Source organism: Trichosurus vulpecula, chromosome 8, assembly GCF_011100635.1.
Source record: "Trichosurus vulpecula isolate mTriVul1 chromosome 8, mTriVul1.pri, whole genome shotgun sequence".
In the NCBI taxonomy this organism is placed as follows: Eukaryota; Metazoa; Chordata; class Mammalia; order Diprotodontia; family Phalangeridae; genus Trichosurus; species Trichosurus vulpecula.
Genome location: NC_050580.1, coordinates 196,251,946 through 196,267,789, shown reverse-complemented (window position 1 = coordinate 196,267,789; position 15,844 = coordinate 196,251,946). Strand labels below are relative to the sequence as shown.

Sequence of the window (15,844 nt, the reverse complement as noted above, 5' to 3'; positions counted from 1 at the left end):
AAGTTCAAATCTGATCTCAGACACTTACAAGCTGTGTGACCCTGGTCAAATCGCTTAAATGTTTGCTTCAGTGCCTTATCTGTAAAATGAGCAGGAGAAGGCAATGGCAAACCACTGTAGTATCTTTGCCAAGAAAACTCCAAATGGCATCACAAAGAGTCAGACACAGCTGCAAAATGACTCAACAACAAAAACAACAAATGTGGCAGGGACTGTGCTGTGCACTCCCATGAAAAATGATATAACTGCCAACCTTAAGGAGCTTACAGTCTAATAGGGTAGGTATGGCTTGTACACAGATAGACATGGTACATGGTAGACTGTGGTAAGAGCTGAGGAGAGATTCAGAAATATGTGCCTTAGGAAATTTTGATGGGGGAGAGATCACCTTCACCTGGGGAGTTGAGAGACTTCTTGGAGGAAATGGTACCTGAGCTAGTCCTTGAAGAAGGAATTTTAGTAGACTGAAGTGAACAGGGCATGGGGGAGAGCCTACACAAATACATGGAGGCAGGAAGGGACAGGCTGAGGTCAAGGAAGAGCTAATATTCTAGTTTGGCCAGTGGGCAGAGTGCATGAAGACAGGGAGTGATTGGGATTTTTTGACTTTGTAACCCAAGGGGCATAGCACCAGTGCCTGACACATAGCAGTTGCTTACTAAATGTTGTGTTGAATTGAATTAAGTTGAAATCAGGATGGGAAGGTAGATTGGAGCCAGATGGTAGAGACCTTGAGGTAGAGGTCCCCAAGGAGGTTGTATTTTATCCTAGAGGCATTTGGGAACCACTGGAGATTTTTGTACAGTTCATGCCATCTTCTCTTTGATGGCACTCATTTCCATGCATACAATCTGTGTATTACTTATAAACAATGCATCTATTCATTAAAGCAGTTCTGGGAGGATTTACAAAAATCTTAGCTGTTCCTGTTACTTTGTGTACTCAAAAGTCATAATACTTCTTTTTAAAAAAATCCATAATTCATATTTTCCACTGTTCTAGACAGACACCCACACCCCACAGACCTACACATACACCCCAGTTATTCCAAATTAATGAGGTTTATTGGACTTTGATTTAGGTTAGTGTTTCAGAAGACCATCGGATGGTACAGTGGAGTCCCCAGCACACAAGAATCTGACTTAAGAAGACACTATTCATGCCTGGCTATCCCAGCTAGGAATTCATAGAAACTCAGCATTGGAATGGACTTCAGAAGTCATGTATAGCTCAAATTGAACAAGAATCCCCTCTCCAGCCTATCCAACAAACAGGGCACACTGAGGTGCATCTGGCTTCCTCCGTGGTGGTATGGGTCAAGTTCATGGGGTCTTAGGTTAGATACAAAAGCATTTCTACCTCACATGATTGTCTAACACTAGAATGGGTGACTAAGTGAAATTGCATCATTTCCTTCCTTAGGAATCTTTAAATAAAAGCAGCAGTTTTCTGGGTGCCAACCCAGTGTTAAGTCTGCCTAGAGTTTGTCGTTGTGGTTGAGTCGTTTCAGTCATGTCCTACTCTTCATGATCCCATGGAGGTTTTCCTGGCAGAGATGCTGGAGTGGTTTGCCATTTTCTTTTCCAGCTCATTTTACAGATGAGGAAACTGAGGCACACAGGGTGAAGTGATTTGCCCAGGGTCACACAGCTAGAAAGTGTCAGAGATTGGATTTGAACTCAGGAAGAAGTATGTTCTTGACACTAAGCCCAGCACTCTGTGCATTATGGCACCACCAAGTTGCCTGCTCTGCATGACTTCTTAAGACCTCTTCTCTTTTTTTTTTAAGTTGAATCCAAATTATTTTTTAAATTTATTTAATTTATTTAATATATTTAATTTTCAGCATTGATTTTCACAAGAGTTTGAATTACAAATTTTCTCCCCATTTCTACCCTCCCGCCCACTTCAAGATGTCGAATATTCTGGTTGCCCCATTCCCCAGTCAGCCCTCCCTTCTGTCGCCCCAGTCCCCTCCCATCCCCTTTTCCCTTCCTTTCTTGTAGGGCAAGATAGATTTCTACACCCCGTTGCCTGTGTATCTTATTTCCCAGTTGCGTGCAAAAACTTTTTTTTTGTTTTTGAACATTTGTTTTTAAAACTTTGAGTTCCAAATTCTCTCCCTTCTTCCCTTCCTACCCACCCTCCCTAAGAAGGCAAGCAATGCAACATAGGCCCCATGTGTATCATTATGTAAAACCCTTCCACAATACTCATGTTGTGAAAGACTATTTTGTTCCTTCCTAACCTATCGCCCTTTAGCCAATTTTCTCCCTTGACCCTGTCCCTTTTTGAAAGTGTTTGGTTTTGATTACCTCCTCCCCCATGTGCCCTCCCTTCTATCATCCCCCCTTTTTTATCTTCTTCCTCCTTCTTTCCTGTGGGGTAAGATACCCAATTGAGTGTGTATGGTATTCCCTCCTCAGGTCAAATCCGATGAGAGCAAGATTCACTCATTCCCCCTCACCTGCCCCCTCTTCCCTTCCTACAGAACTACTTTTTCTTGCCACTTTTGTGTGAGATAATTTACCCCATTCTATCTCTCCCTTTCTCCCTCTCTCAATATATTCCTCTCTCATCCCTTAATTTGATTTTTTTTTAGGTATCATCCCTTCATATTCAACTCACCCTGTGCCTTCTGTTTATATATATATACACACACATACATATATACATACACACATACCTATACACACACACACACACACACACACACACACATATATATATATATATGCATGTTCCCTTCAGCTACTCTAATACTGAGGTCTCATGAATCATAAACATCATCTTTCCATGTAGGAATGTAAACAAAACAATTCAACTTTAGTAAATCCCTTGTGATTTCTTTTTCTTGTTTACCTTTTCATGTTTCTCTTGATTCTTGTGTTTGAAAGTCAGATTTTCTATTCAGCTCTGGTCTTTTCACTGAGAAAGCTTGAAAGTCCTCTATTTTATTGAAAATCCATATTTTGCCTTGGAGCATGATACTCAGTTTTGCTGGGTAGGTGATTCTTGGTTTTAATCCTAGCTCCATTGACCTCCGGAATATCATATTCCAAGTCCTTCAATCCCTTAATGTAGAAGCTGCTAGTCTTGTATTATTCTGATTGTGTTTCCACAATACTCAAATTGTTTCTTTCTGGCTGCTTGCAGTATTTTCTCCTTGATCTGGGAGCTCTGGAATTTGGCGACAATATTCCTAGGAGTTTTCTTTTTGGGATCTACTTGAGGAAGCAATCTGTGGATTCTTTCAATTTCTATTTTACCCTCTGGCTCTAGAATATCAGGGCAGTTCTCCTTGATAATTTCTTGCAAGATGACATCTAGGCTCTTTTTTTGACCATGGCTTTCAGGTAGTCCAATCATTTTTAAACTATCTCTCCTGGATCTATTTTCCAGGTCAGTGGTTTTTCCAATGAGATAGTTCACATTGTCTTCCACTTTTTCATTCCTTCGGTTCTGTTTTATAATATCTTGATTTCTCAAGTCACTAGCTTCCACTTGCTCCAATCTAATTTTTAAGGTAGTATTTTCTTTAGTGGTCCTTTGGACCTCCTTTTCCATTTGGTTAATTCTGCCTTTCAAGGCATTCTTCTCCTCATTGGCTTTTTGGAGCTCTTTTGCCATTTGAGTTAGTCTATTTTTTAAGGTGTTGTTTTCTTCAGTATTTTTTTTCCGTATTTTTTTGGGTCTCCTTTAGCAAGTCATTGACTTGTTTTTCATGATTTTCTCACATCCTCCTCATTTCTATTCCCAATTTTTCCTCTACTTACTTCTCTAACTTGCTTTTCCAAATCCTTTTTGAGCTCTTCCATGGCCTGAGACCAGTTCATGCTTTTCTTGGAGGTTTTTGATGTAGGCTCTTTGACTTTGTTGACTTCTTCTGGTTGTATGTTTTGGTCTTCTTTGTCACCAGAGAGAGATTCCAAAGTCTGAGTCTGAATCTGAGTCCATTTTTGCTGCTTGGCCATGTTCCCAGCCAACTTACTTGACCCTTGAGTTTTTCATCGGGGTATGACTGCTTGTAGAGTAAAGAGTACTTTGTTCCAAGCTTGAGGGGATGTGCTGTTGTTTTCAGAGCTCTTTCTGTACAGCCAGCTCTGCCATGCTAGCACTCCTCCTTCCCCAAGAACCACCAACCTGGACCAGACTCAGATCTTAAGCAGGCTCTGCACTCCTGCTCTGATCTGCCACTTAATTCCTCCCACCAGGTGGGCCTGGGGCCAGAAGCAACTGCAACTGTAGTTCTGTAGCTGCACCACCTCCATTGCCCCGGGTCGGTGGCCAAACTGCGAACTCCTTTCACTCCTTGCAGCTTTTCCCACTAACCTTCTCTGTTGTCTTTGGTGTTTGTGGGTTGAGAAGTCTGGTAACTGCCACAGCTTACTGATTCAGAGCGCTAGGGTTTGTTCCACCTGGCTCCTGGTCTGGTTGGTCCACACAGCACTCCCCTCAGCTCCCGGCCCTGTGCGCAATAGACCTCACCCAGCGACCATCCAGGCTGTCCTGTTCTGGAGCCCTGCTTCCCTCTGCTATTTTGTGGGTTCTGCAGTTCTAGAATTGGTTCAGAGCCATTTTTTATAGGTGTTTGGAGGGCCTTGGCAGGGAGCTCACGCAGGTCCCTGCTTTCCAGCTGCCATCTTCCTTACGACCTCTTCTAAATAACCTGGTGGTCCTGGCCCACTGTCCTTTGAGCCATAGTCCTGTTCTTTTCCAGATCTCCCCAGACACAATGAGAGTTTCTCAGCATTTAGATTGAACTGTAATTGGGACTTTGTGAAGGCAAGAAGGAATGATGTGTAGTTCTTTGGGGTTTTGAATTTCATTACACTATTTTATCCCACAGGCAGTACATTCCAAGAGGTTTTTTCTTCCCCCCCCCACCCCGCTTTGCCCCCCACATAGCTGCCCTTATTTGTGAAGGAAGAAAGTGGGGCAGAAAGGAAGAGAGAGAAAAATCAGTCTTCATGGTTTTTCTTTCTCTCCTCACCCTGAGGCCTGCCTCTGTGTGTGTGTGTGTGTGTGTGTGTGTGTGTGTGTGTGTGTAAATCTAGATATATAGATATACCTATCTCTATCTATCTGTATACAAGGTATGTCCCAAAACTCTTAGTGCAGCTTTAAGCTGCTAAAGCACTAACACTTTTGGGACACAGGTACTTTGGGAGAAAGTCAACCTACATGGAAGGTCATTAGAATAGGTACATCTTTTTTTTAAAATGCTTTTAATTTTTATATCCTACTAATTTCCAAATATACCCCTTCTTGCTTCCTCTCCCCTCCCTAGTGAAACTTCCCTTGTAAGAAAGATTTTTTTTAAAAAAGGAAAAAAAATTAGTTCAGCAAAATTAATCAACACATCAGCTATATCTGACAGTCTGTGCAATAGTCCCCAAGAATGGGTAGGTCTTAAGCATGCTAACCAATCAGTGATCAGGGCACAACTGTCGCTTGACTGAGACCATTCTTGTGTTTCTTATTCTATTACTGGACATCCATTCACCCCTTTCAGTGGGAACCTAGGATGAGGCTTGCTTTGGCCAGTTTAGTATAATGCAAAAGCCATTCTTTGCACTTGCAGTCCGATGACAGCAGTGAGGTTTGAAGTGCCAAGTTCATTACTTAAAATTTGAATGACCCCAAGCAAATCACCTGAAGTCTGAGCATCAGTGTCCTCAGCTACAAAATGGAGGTAGCGATGCTTGGGCTACCTGCCTCACGGGATGGTTGTGAGGAAAGTACATAGTCAACTGTGAATGCACGGGAACTGGAGCTGTGATTACACTGGCAAAGGGAAGCCAAAGATGAGGAAACTCTACCAGTGCCAGTCAGCAATTTCTATGCAGTTTCTAGTCTGACAGAGTTAAATGGCTAGCTCACACAGCCAGTGTATGTCAGAGGCAAGTCTCTGACTCTGAGGCTGACTTTCTGTCCATGATGAGACTCTGAGAACTGTAAAGCAATATATAGATGTGAGCCGCCGTTACTGTTGTTATTAATTATTATTATTGGATATAGTTGTCTGTGACATCTAGTCTGAACCTTTCCTTGTCTCTTCCTACTTAATTTTTGATGGAAATGTCCTTTCCTGCTACCACTGCCTCCTGGGGTACTACAACAAATTAGGGAATATGTAAGTGGGCCAGTAAGTAAAAAAAAATTAGGAAGCCCTGGTGTAATTCAGTGTCAGTTACAAGAAAACAATACATCTCCCAGAATGAGTTTCGTTTTCTGTTTATAGCCTGATTTGCCAACAGAAGTGCCTACTAACATGGCACATTATGCTAGAAAAGAGCATGCTTTCAGAAACAGTTCTATCAAAAGTTTGACCGTTCCTACCCAGATGCTAGATACAAGCCAAATAGAGATTTTAAACTCTGATGATACTTCATTAGCAAGATGGTGAAATATCAAACATTTTCCTTTCTTGTAGGGTTGTTTCTGGCTTTTCCTCTTTGTAAAATGGTCAGACCCTAGACAAGTCATTTAACCTGGTTTGCCTCAGTTTCCTCATCTGTAAAATGAGCTGGAGAAGGAAATGGCAAGCCCCTGCAGGGTCTCTACCAGGACAACCCCAAATGGGGTCACAGAGAGTCAGACACAAGTGAAATGGTCAGAATTGTAGCCAGGATGGGATGAACAGATTCTATTTTTCCCCCAGAGCATCAGCATTCAGGGTGTACTTAGTTCTCCAGTGACTCTGCCACAAGGGTCCTTTTGCCCTCTCACTATTCCCATTCCCTTTGTCGCCTGGCTCACCTAGCCATGGCAGACATATTCTCTGCAAGCCCCATCCCTCGAAATGAATTTGCTTTACATACCAGAATCCTTAATTCCAGGAAGCTTTTTGGCCTCTTGCTTTGTGCCCCAAGTTCATCTTTTCTTTATTTTCTCCTTCCTTTTCTCTATTAGGTACTTACTGGAGCAGGATTTTCCAGGTATGAGGATTGGTCCAGAGCCCACAACAGATTCTTTTATTGCTGTAATGTATGGAGAAACTGAAGGCAGTACCCCTGGAAATGCTTTAGTTGTGGACCCCAAAAAGCCATTCAGAAAACTTAGTCGCTTTGGAAATGCATTCCTGAACCGGTAAGAAAGATTTCATTATGTGTCTTGTTGTTATGTTTGTCTTAAGGAAGATTCTTTTCTTCTGAATTGCAACCAACTGTGTGTAAAATACTAGAATTCGATTTAGTCAGTGGAGCAATATATATCGGATTTGAGTAACCAGGATTAACATCAACAGATGTTCATGTGGGAAAAGAACAGCTTTTAGTTGACTCCAAGTTTAATATGAGCCCACAGCCAGAACCAGCTACCAAACTCCCCTGCCCCCAAAAAAACAAAACTGAATAGTCTAATGCAATATTAGGCTACATCAGTAAGAAAATTATTAGAAGCAGCGCATCCATGTGCCAGAAGCTGTTTTATTCTATATCGGTCAGACCACATCTGTAATATCCCATTTCCTTATGGCTGCCATATTTTAAGAAGAACAGGGTTGAACAGAAGTGTGGTGAGAAAAGGGTTGCCAGAAAGTTGAGAGTTTATATTATGAATACTTCAAGCAACTGGGGACGTTTAACCTGGCTAAGAGACAACCTAAGGAGGAATATGATAGTGGTCTTAAATACTTGAAGAACTGATTGTTACATGGAAGAGAGATTAGATTTAGGTTGTGGAGTCTTAGAACTTCCCGTGGGTGGAAGTTAGCAGGAGGCAGGTTTATGCTTATATTATAAGAAAGACCTTTCTAATCAGAACCATCCAGAAATGGAAATGTACTGTCTTGCTAAGGAATGAGCCCTTAGTCTGTTACAGGTGCTGTCCATGCTCAGAAGGGTGCTGTAGAATGGATCCTTGCACTGAGTAGGAGGTTGTATTAATTCATCTCCAAAGGTTTGTGAGATGCCAGTGATCTCTGGGTTGATTTATCCATTACCTGGCTTCTTTGACACATTATGCCCCTTCCTCCTGCCCAATACATACCTCTTTAAAACATTTTTGTTTAACATATAAAATAATTTCAGAACAACAAAAAAAGGAATTTTGATACTAGCAACTCTGGTCAATGTTCTTTGGGGGAGATGTATGGAATTATCTGAGGATTTAATTTATCTGTGTTATTACTATGAGAGTCAATGTGACATAGTGAACAGAGAAGTGTCCTTAACCTGGGTTCAGATCCTGCTGCTGACATATGAGCTATGTGACCCTGGGCAAATTGCTCAACCTCTTGATGCTGTAGCTACCTTTCAAAGACAAGGGTTCTTAGCCTTTTTTGTGTTACTCTTTGGCAGTCTGGTGATGCCTCTAGACTCCTCAGAATAATGTTTCTAAAAATTGAAGGAAATGCTAAATTTCATTTTGAGATTAGTGAAAATTAAAAATATAATATTTTCCCCATCAAAATCTTGAAATCTATTTACAGACTCCCCTGGGGATCCAAGGATCCCAGGTCAAGTATTCCTGCTCTACATCTATGGATTTTGGAGAAAATATTTTGATCTGCCTTTGGTAGAAGGAGTTTCTTCACCTGGGAGTTCCCTATACCAGTGATTTAGATTGTGAGCTCCTTGAGGGCAGGGACTGTCTTTTGCAGTTCTTTGTATCACCCAGCACTTAGCACAGTGCCTGGCACATAGTAGGTATTTAAGAAATGTTCATTGATGGACTGACTTACAGAGAAGTCACAGGTCCAGTTCATGTCCTTAAGCTCCTTATCTTATTATTATGGATGAAGGAAAGACTGACAGCAGATCTTGGGGGGAACAAGGAAGAAACTAATAACGGTTTTTTTTAACCCTGACATGCCACTCTCTCCTCCCCATATCCACTATCCCTCTCCCTCCTTTTTTCTTTATAATCTTTTCCTGCCCTTTCTCATTCCCTGCCCTCACCTTTCTCTCATCCTGCACTATTCCCCTGTTCCCCTTTCTCCCCTACTTTGAGAGGAGGCAGAGCAAGGAAGACATGTGTTCCAGAGTAGTAGTTTGTATTTAGTTAGGAAAGAGGAAGTAGTCAGTCAGTTAACAAGCATTTATTAAGTGCCCACCACAGTCCAGGCACTGTGCTAAGGGGTTGGGGATACAAAGACAGACAAAAGACAGTCTTTGCCCTGGAGGAGCTCGCAAGCTAATGGGGAGCAAACTTAGAGCTGGCAGAAGTCCTGAAATGCTACTTCTCTTTTCTAGATGTCTTTCAGAATAGGAAGAGAGGCTCATAAACTTGGGAAAGCTCCAGTATTGACCTGCCCAAAAGCAGAGAGGAGTGAACTAGGTGACCTCTCCAACTCTTTCATTCCCATAAAGACAAAACACTAAACATTTAATTAAGTGTCTTGAGTCAGTGGAAATTCAATTACCAAAAATGTGGATTTCCCACTGTTATTATTGAATTTGGAATTATAATAGTGCTTTGCATGATTTCACATGTATGTTTGATATCATATTGCTTGCCTTCTCAGTGGGTATGGGAGAGGGTGGGAGAGAAGGAGAGAATTTGGAATTCAAAATTTTAAAAGAAAAGAATGTTTAAGATAATAAGTTGAAATGTTAAAAAAATAAAATTATATTAAAATATATTAAAATACACAGAGGTATAAACGCTTTCTGAAAGTCTTGTTTTTTTTACCTTCCCATTGTCATTCAAAGAGAACATTCAGACAATTTGGCAAGCTGTGCTAAGTTAAAACATAAGGAAGTTGGAAACTCAGAGATAGTGAATTATATTCTCATTATAGAAAATGGTTTGCAGATCATTGTGTCCAGTAAAAAAAAAAAATCAGCCTGGTGAGGATTGAGCTTTGGAAACTGGAGGCCGTGGATGAGTAAGTGGCCATGGGGCAAATGCTCTTTATGCAACATGTATTCCCTCATCTCTCTAGAGTTTGATAGAGCATTATACCCACCAGGCCTGGGAGCAGTCAGGAGTTCTACTCCCATATGATAACTCTCTGACCCAAGAGTTTGCTGACAGGCAGCACCTGTTTCACTCAAGAATCAAAATACTTACATCATGGTAATGATGGTCCTAAAATGTACTGGTTTCATTGTGTTCCTGATCTTTTCCCAGTACTCATCATAAAACAGTGGGATTTCATATTTACTGAATGAATGAATGACAAAGCATTTAGTAAACACTGTGTGCCAACACTATGCTAAGTGATGGTGCTAAAAATAGAAAAATCAGGACAATCTGCTCTCTGGGGGATCACGTTTTAACTGAGAGAGCTACAGGACATATGAACAAGGTTCAGGGTTCCTTAGACAGTGTCAGTAGGTCAAATGACAGTGCTGAGAGTCTGAAGGTCATTGGGGCAGGACAGATGGCAAGGCATGGTCACCCCTCTCTGTTGTAGGAAGAAATAGAGTTGGTAACTCCCATTTCATCCAAGCTGTGTATAAATTGTCCATTGACCTGATAGGGGATTGATATACTATGATTTGGAACTGGATGTTGGCTTTTTATTTTCTTGTTGGTTAACTTTCCTTTTTTTCCCCATGCTAATGGAGGGGATCATGACAAACATAATCCACAAGTCATTTTGAATAACTTTAGAACTCATTATGGCTAACCCCCACTAATTTGGATTAATTTGGAAGCTACGCTGAGTTAATGATGTTTCTGAATTTTAGAGTACTTTTGAAATATACAATTTTGTTTATTTCAAGTACCTACTGTTGTAGGTTAAAGTAGGCCAATGAAGTATTGTCCTGCTTTAATGAATAGATAGTCCATAAGAACCTACTACGTGCTAGGCACTGTGCTAAGTGCTGGGGATTCAAAGAAAAGTAAAAGATAGTTTCTTTGCATGATAATATCACCTCTTTACTAATGATTCTCATATCTACTTGTCCAGCCCTAACCTCTGGGCTGACCTTGGAGGTCTAGCTTTTCTAATTGCTTATTGGATATTTTGAACTAGATGTCCTGTAGACATTTAAAACTCAACAGATCTAAAACTAAACTCATTATCTTTCCTCCAAAATGCTTCATGGGAGTTGAGATTGCCAGGTGAAACAGTATTATAGAGAGAGCAAAGAAGAGGACCCAGGACAGCATCCTATATGACACCCATGGTTAGTAGGCATGACCTGGGATCTAGCAAAGGAGACTGAGGAGCAGTCTAGTAGGTAGGAGAGCCAGAGAGAGTGGGATCCTAAAAACATGAAAAGAAGGAAGTATCAAGGAGGAAAGGGTGATCAACAGTGTCACAAGCTGTAGAGAAGTCAAGAAGAATGAGAACTGAGAAAAGGCCATCATATTTGGCAATTAAGAGATCGTTAATAACTTTTCAGAAAGACTTCTTGTAGAAGGTGAGGTTTTAGCTGGGACTTGAAGGAAGCCAGGGAAGTCAGTTGGTGGAGAAGAAGAGGGAGGTATGGGAGACAGCCAGTGAAAATATCTGGGGCATCTTGTTCAAGGATGAGCAAGGAGGCCAGTGTCACCAGATAACAGAGTACATAGGGGTGGTGGAGTGGATATAAAGTATAAGAATGGTGGAGAGGTAGGAAAAAGGAGAGCCACATTATGAAGAGCTTTGAATACCAAAACAGGATTTTTTTTTATTTGATCCTTGAGGTGATTGGGAGCCACTGGGGTTTATGGTTTATTGAGTTGGAGAGAGTGGACAGAGTATGACATGGTCAGGCCTGTACTCTAGGAAGACCACATTGAAAGTGGAATGAAAGATGGACTGGAGTGGGGAAAGACTTGAGGTAGACAGACCAACCAGCAGTCTTTTGCAATAGGACAGGCATGAGGTGATGAGAGGAGAGAAGGGAGAGTATACAAGAGATGTTATGGAAAGAAAGGAAATGGCGACACCTTGGTAGATTGCCTTCTCAAGGACTTTAGCCACAAAAGTGAGGGAAAGAAGGAAACAAACATTTACTAAGTTTCTACTATGTGCCAGGCACTGGACTAAGTGCTTTACAAATGCCTCATTTGATCTTCACAGCAACCCTGGGAGGTAGGTGCTGTTATTATCCCCATTTTACAATTGAGGAAACTGAGGCACAAGTTAAATGACTTACCCAGGGTCATACAGCTAGTGTCTGAGGCCAAATTCGAACTTAGGTTCTTCTGACTCCAAACCAGTACACTGTATCGCTGGCTGCCCTAGAGAGATATGAGATGATATAATAAGCAGTGGGGATGGATGGATGAAGTGAAGATTTTTTTAAAACAATTCACCAGCCTAAATAATACTCAGTTAATCTTGTAATTATTTGAATTACTACTTAAGTACAAGTGGTTCGAAATATTTGTTCTTTTAAGTGTGTAAACATTCCCGCTGCAGTCTTGCTGATATAACTAATTTGCCTAGCAAATTATTTTTATTTGATAAAGGGAAAGTAAACAAGCCAACTCTAACAGCTGTCAATCTAAGGTCAAATTAATTAGGTTTTTCTTGCCTTTATTTGTTACTTGGTTGGCTTTCTTTTGCAGGACTAGGAGGTGAGGAGGGGAGAGAATTGTTCCTGGGTAAAGCCTTTGGGTTTGTTGCAGATTCATTTTCCTAAAAATGATTTGCTTGAAAATTAGTTTCTGTTTCATAAGAACACACCATTACCATTTGCGTTAGAGAAAGGAAAGGAAGCAGTGTCTTTTTGGGCAGGGTTCAGTCCAAAATTTAAAACTTGTAAATATAATGTAGAGATAAAAGGAACTTTAGAATGTATCTAGTTTCGCTCTACCCCTTTTTCCATTAGAAGGAAATGAAAAGTTAGTTGCATCACTAACAATATATAAAAGAGGAAGTTAGGTCATTGATTTAACGAGCCAATCAAGCAATGGTTCTTTATTTCCTAAGACAGTAGTTCTCAGACTTTTACCATACTAAAACTCTTCACAATAACCAGATCTCAGCTAACCCAGCAACAAAATAAGACAAGACTAATTTAAATTTTTTCCCCATCAAACTGATTTTATTCCAAATCGAACGTTACCGCAAACAAACATAGTGAGAAGGATGCTGTTATTTGCTGTCCACTTCACAAAGTATCATAAAGGTAAAGGTACCGTAGAGGTCAAGTAAGATGAAACTAATAAGTATTATTTGAGCCCAGAAAGCAAGACAAATACAGGGCCTACAGATGGTTTTGTTACTTTGGTTGTTTTTAAGAGAGGGGAAAAAAAGGCAAAGAAAAAAGAAACGGGAGGAAATGAAAAAGAGGGCAGGGGGAATTTACTAATTTGCATATTTAGAGCACCCAAGAAGAATATACAACATGCAGGGAAGTCATGGAAGGAGCAGGTATCTCTTGAACCCTGTTCTTATCTGAACCTGAAAAAAATGGGTTGAACACACACACCACACACAGCACATACAGAGAGAGAGAAGAAGAGAGAGAGTTTGATGTAGAAATATCTTAAACTCAGTAAGGAAATAGGCAGGGCATGGGAAGTTTAAGAGGAGAGGGAGAATCAGAGAAGGAAAAGTCATAAGCAAAATATGTTATTTTCAGAGTGTGGACGATCATGAGTGAATTAAAAAGAGGAAGAAAGTGTAAAAATCAAAGATCTGGGTCTGGGTTTGGCAACGAAAGAAGGATAGAGGAGAAGGGAGAGATCCATTCAATTCTAGGTTGCTAGTATTGATCAAGTTCCTTCTTTTTCTTTTTCTATTTGCAAATAGCATAGTGGGGTGAAAAGAGAGGGACAAGGATACAGTGGAGGGAAATGAACAAGCACACCAATAATCATGACTGCAAAATATTCGCAAAATGAAGATAGAAGGCAGAATTCAACAGTATGTTGTTTATAAAACAAACATTTGAACCAAAGGTTCATATAGTTAAAACTAGGGGCTGTAGAAGAATTTATCATCCGTCAAGTGAATTCAAAAAAGCAGACAAAGCCACAGTAAAAATAGACATGTTTAAAAGAGATGAACAGGGAAATTAGATTATGCTTAAAGGTATCATAGTTAATAGTAGGCTTAATTTGGCATTTTATTATGGCATAGTATTTCAATACTTGAAAAAAGGGTGACCAAATTCCAGGGAGAAATAGACAGCAAAATTACAATAGTTGTCTCTGTCAGAACCATACAAATCTAACAAAAAAGAAAAACAAGGAAAAAAGTTAACGAATTGAAAAGAATTTTAGAAAATGTAGACATCTGTAGATATCTGGTTGTTATTGATTGGAAAAATAAAGTAAGCATATGCCTTGGCTGTGTACGGTAACTTTTCAAAAATTGATCATTCGTTAAAGTATAAAATCCTCATGAACAAATGTAGAAAAATAGAAATATTAAACATCTTTTTTGCTGTTATTCAGTCATTTTTCAGTTATGTCCAATTCTTCATGACCCCATATGGGGGTATTTGGCAGAGATATTGGAGTGGTTTGCCATTTCCTTCTCCAGCTCATTTTACAGATGAGGAAACTGAGGCAAACAGGGTAAAGTGACTTGCCTGGGGTCACACATAGCTAATAAGTATCTAAGGCTGGATTTGAACTCAGGAAAATGAGTCTTCCTGACTACAGGCCCATGAAGTGTGCCACCTAGCTGCCCATTCTGAAGAAAGAATTCAAACTTAAGTGGAGAATAAGTAATTTCATCTTCAAGAATTAGTGGGTCAAACAACAAATCAAAAAACAGATATTTTCATTAAAGAAAATGACAACAATAAGACAACATATGAAAACTTTCTGGTTGTAGTAAAAATAATCCTTATAGGAAAATTTGGATATGAAGGAAATAATTAGAAACTATTTTGCCCAATCGTATGCCAACAAAATTGATATCTTAAGTGAAATGGATTGATATTTATACAAATATAAAATGCTTAGACTAGCAGAACAACAAGAATCGCTAAACCAATCTCAGAAAAAGAAATTAAATAAGCCATGAAGGAACTCCCAAAGGAGGCGGGGGAAAGGGAGCCCCAGACCAGTTGGACTTATAAGTGAATTGTATCAAACATTCAGAGAACAATTCCAATATCACATAAATTGTTTGCAAAATGGAGAAGAGAACCTACAAAACTCCTTCTATGAAACAAATATGGTACAGATACTTAAGTGAGAGATAAAGCAGAGCAGACATATCTAAGACGTGGCTCACAACACTCCTGAGTGGTCAGAACCAGATTAAAATGTAATTGGGAAATATTTAACAAAACAAAATACAATAAAACATAGATAATATTCTCTTTTAAAACTGAGGCAATATGTGGCCTGTAGGGATGCTCGTGTATGGATTAGTTGTCCCTGCTTTCTGTTTGAATTTGACACCACTGAAGTTGAGGAAGAAAACTATAGACCAATATCTCTAATGAATAGTGATGCAAAAATATTTAATAAAATGTTAGCAAAGGAAAATTCAAGGGCATATTTCAAAGATTACATACTATGACAAGGCTGGATTTATATTTAGAGTGCTAGGTTGATTTTATATTGGGGAAATTATAAACATAATAGGCTACATTAATAACAAAAATCATAATATGTCAATAAACACAGGAAAAGTTTTTGACAAAATACAATACTCATGTTTTTAAAAAATTAAAAAGCTTAGTAATAAGTAGGCTCTTCATTAATGTAGAAAATAGTATCTCTAAAACCAAGAACCCAGGTTATCTGTAATAGAGAAATGCTAGACGTTTTCCTCGTAAGATCAAGAGCAGAACAAGAATGTTCATTATTACCATTTTTACTTAATATGGTTTTAGAAATACTAGCTATAGTGATGAAGTATAAAAAAGAAGAAATTGAGGGAATGAACACAGGCCAAGAGTAAGAAGAATGATCATTTTTTGTAGATGATATGGTGGTTTACTAAGAGAACAATATTCAGCCAAAAATTAATTGAAACCATAACTTCAGT

At 39.6% G+C, this 15,844-nt stretch overlaps 1 protein-coding gene across 1 annotated transcript in view; it reads left to right on the top strand.

Moving 5' to 3' along the window:
- EHD4 (EH domain containing 4) overlaps window positions 1-15,844 on the top strand; it is a 101,048-nt gene that overhangs the window by 10,506 nt on the left and 74,698 nt on the right. Inside the window, exon 2 of the mRNA XM_036736043.1 lies at window positions 6,916-7,092. Coding sequence (XP_036591938.1) covers window positions 6,916-7,092 — 177 coding nt within the window. The remainder of the gene's footprint in view (window positions 1-6,915; window positions 7,093-15,844) is intronic.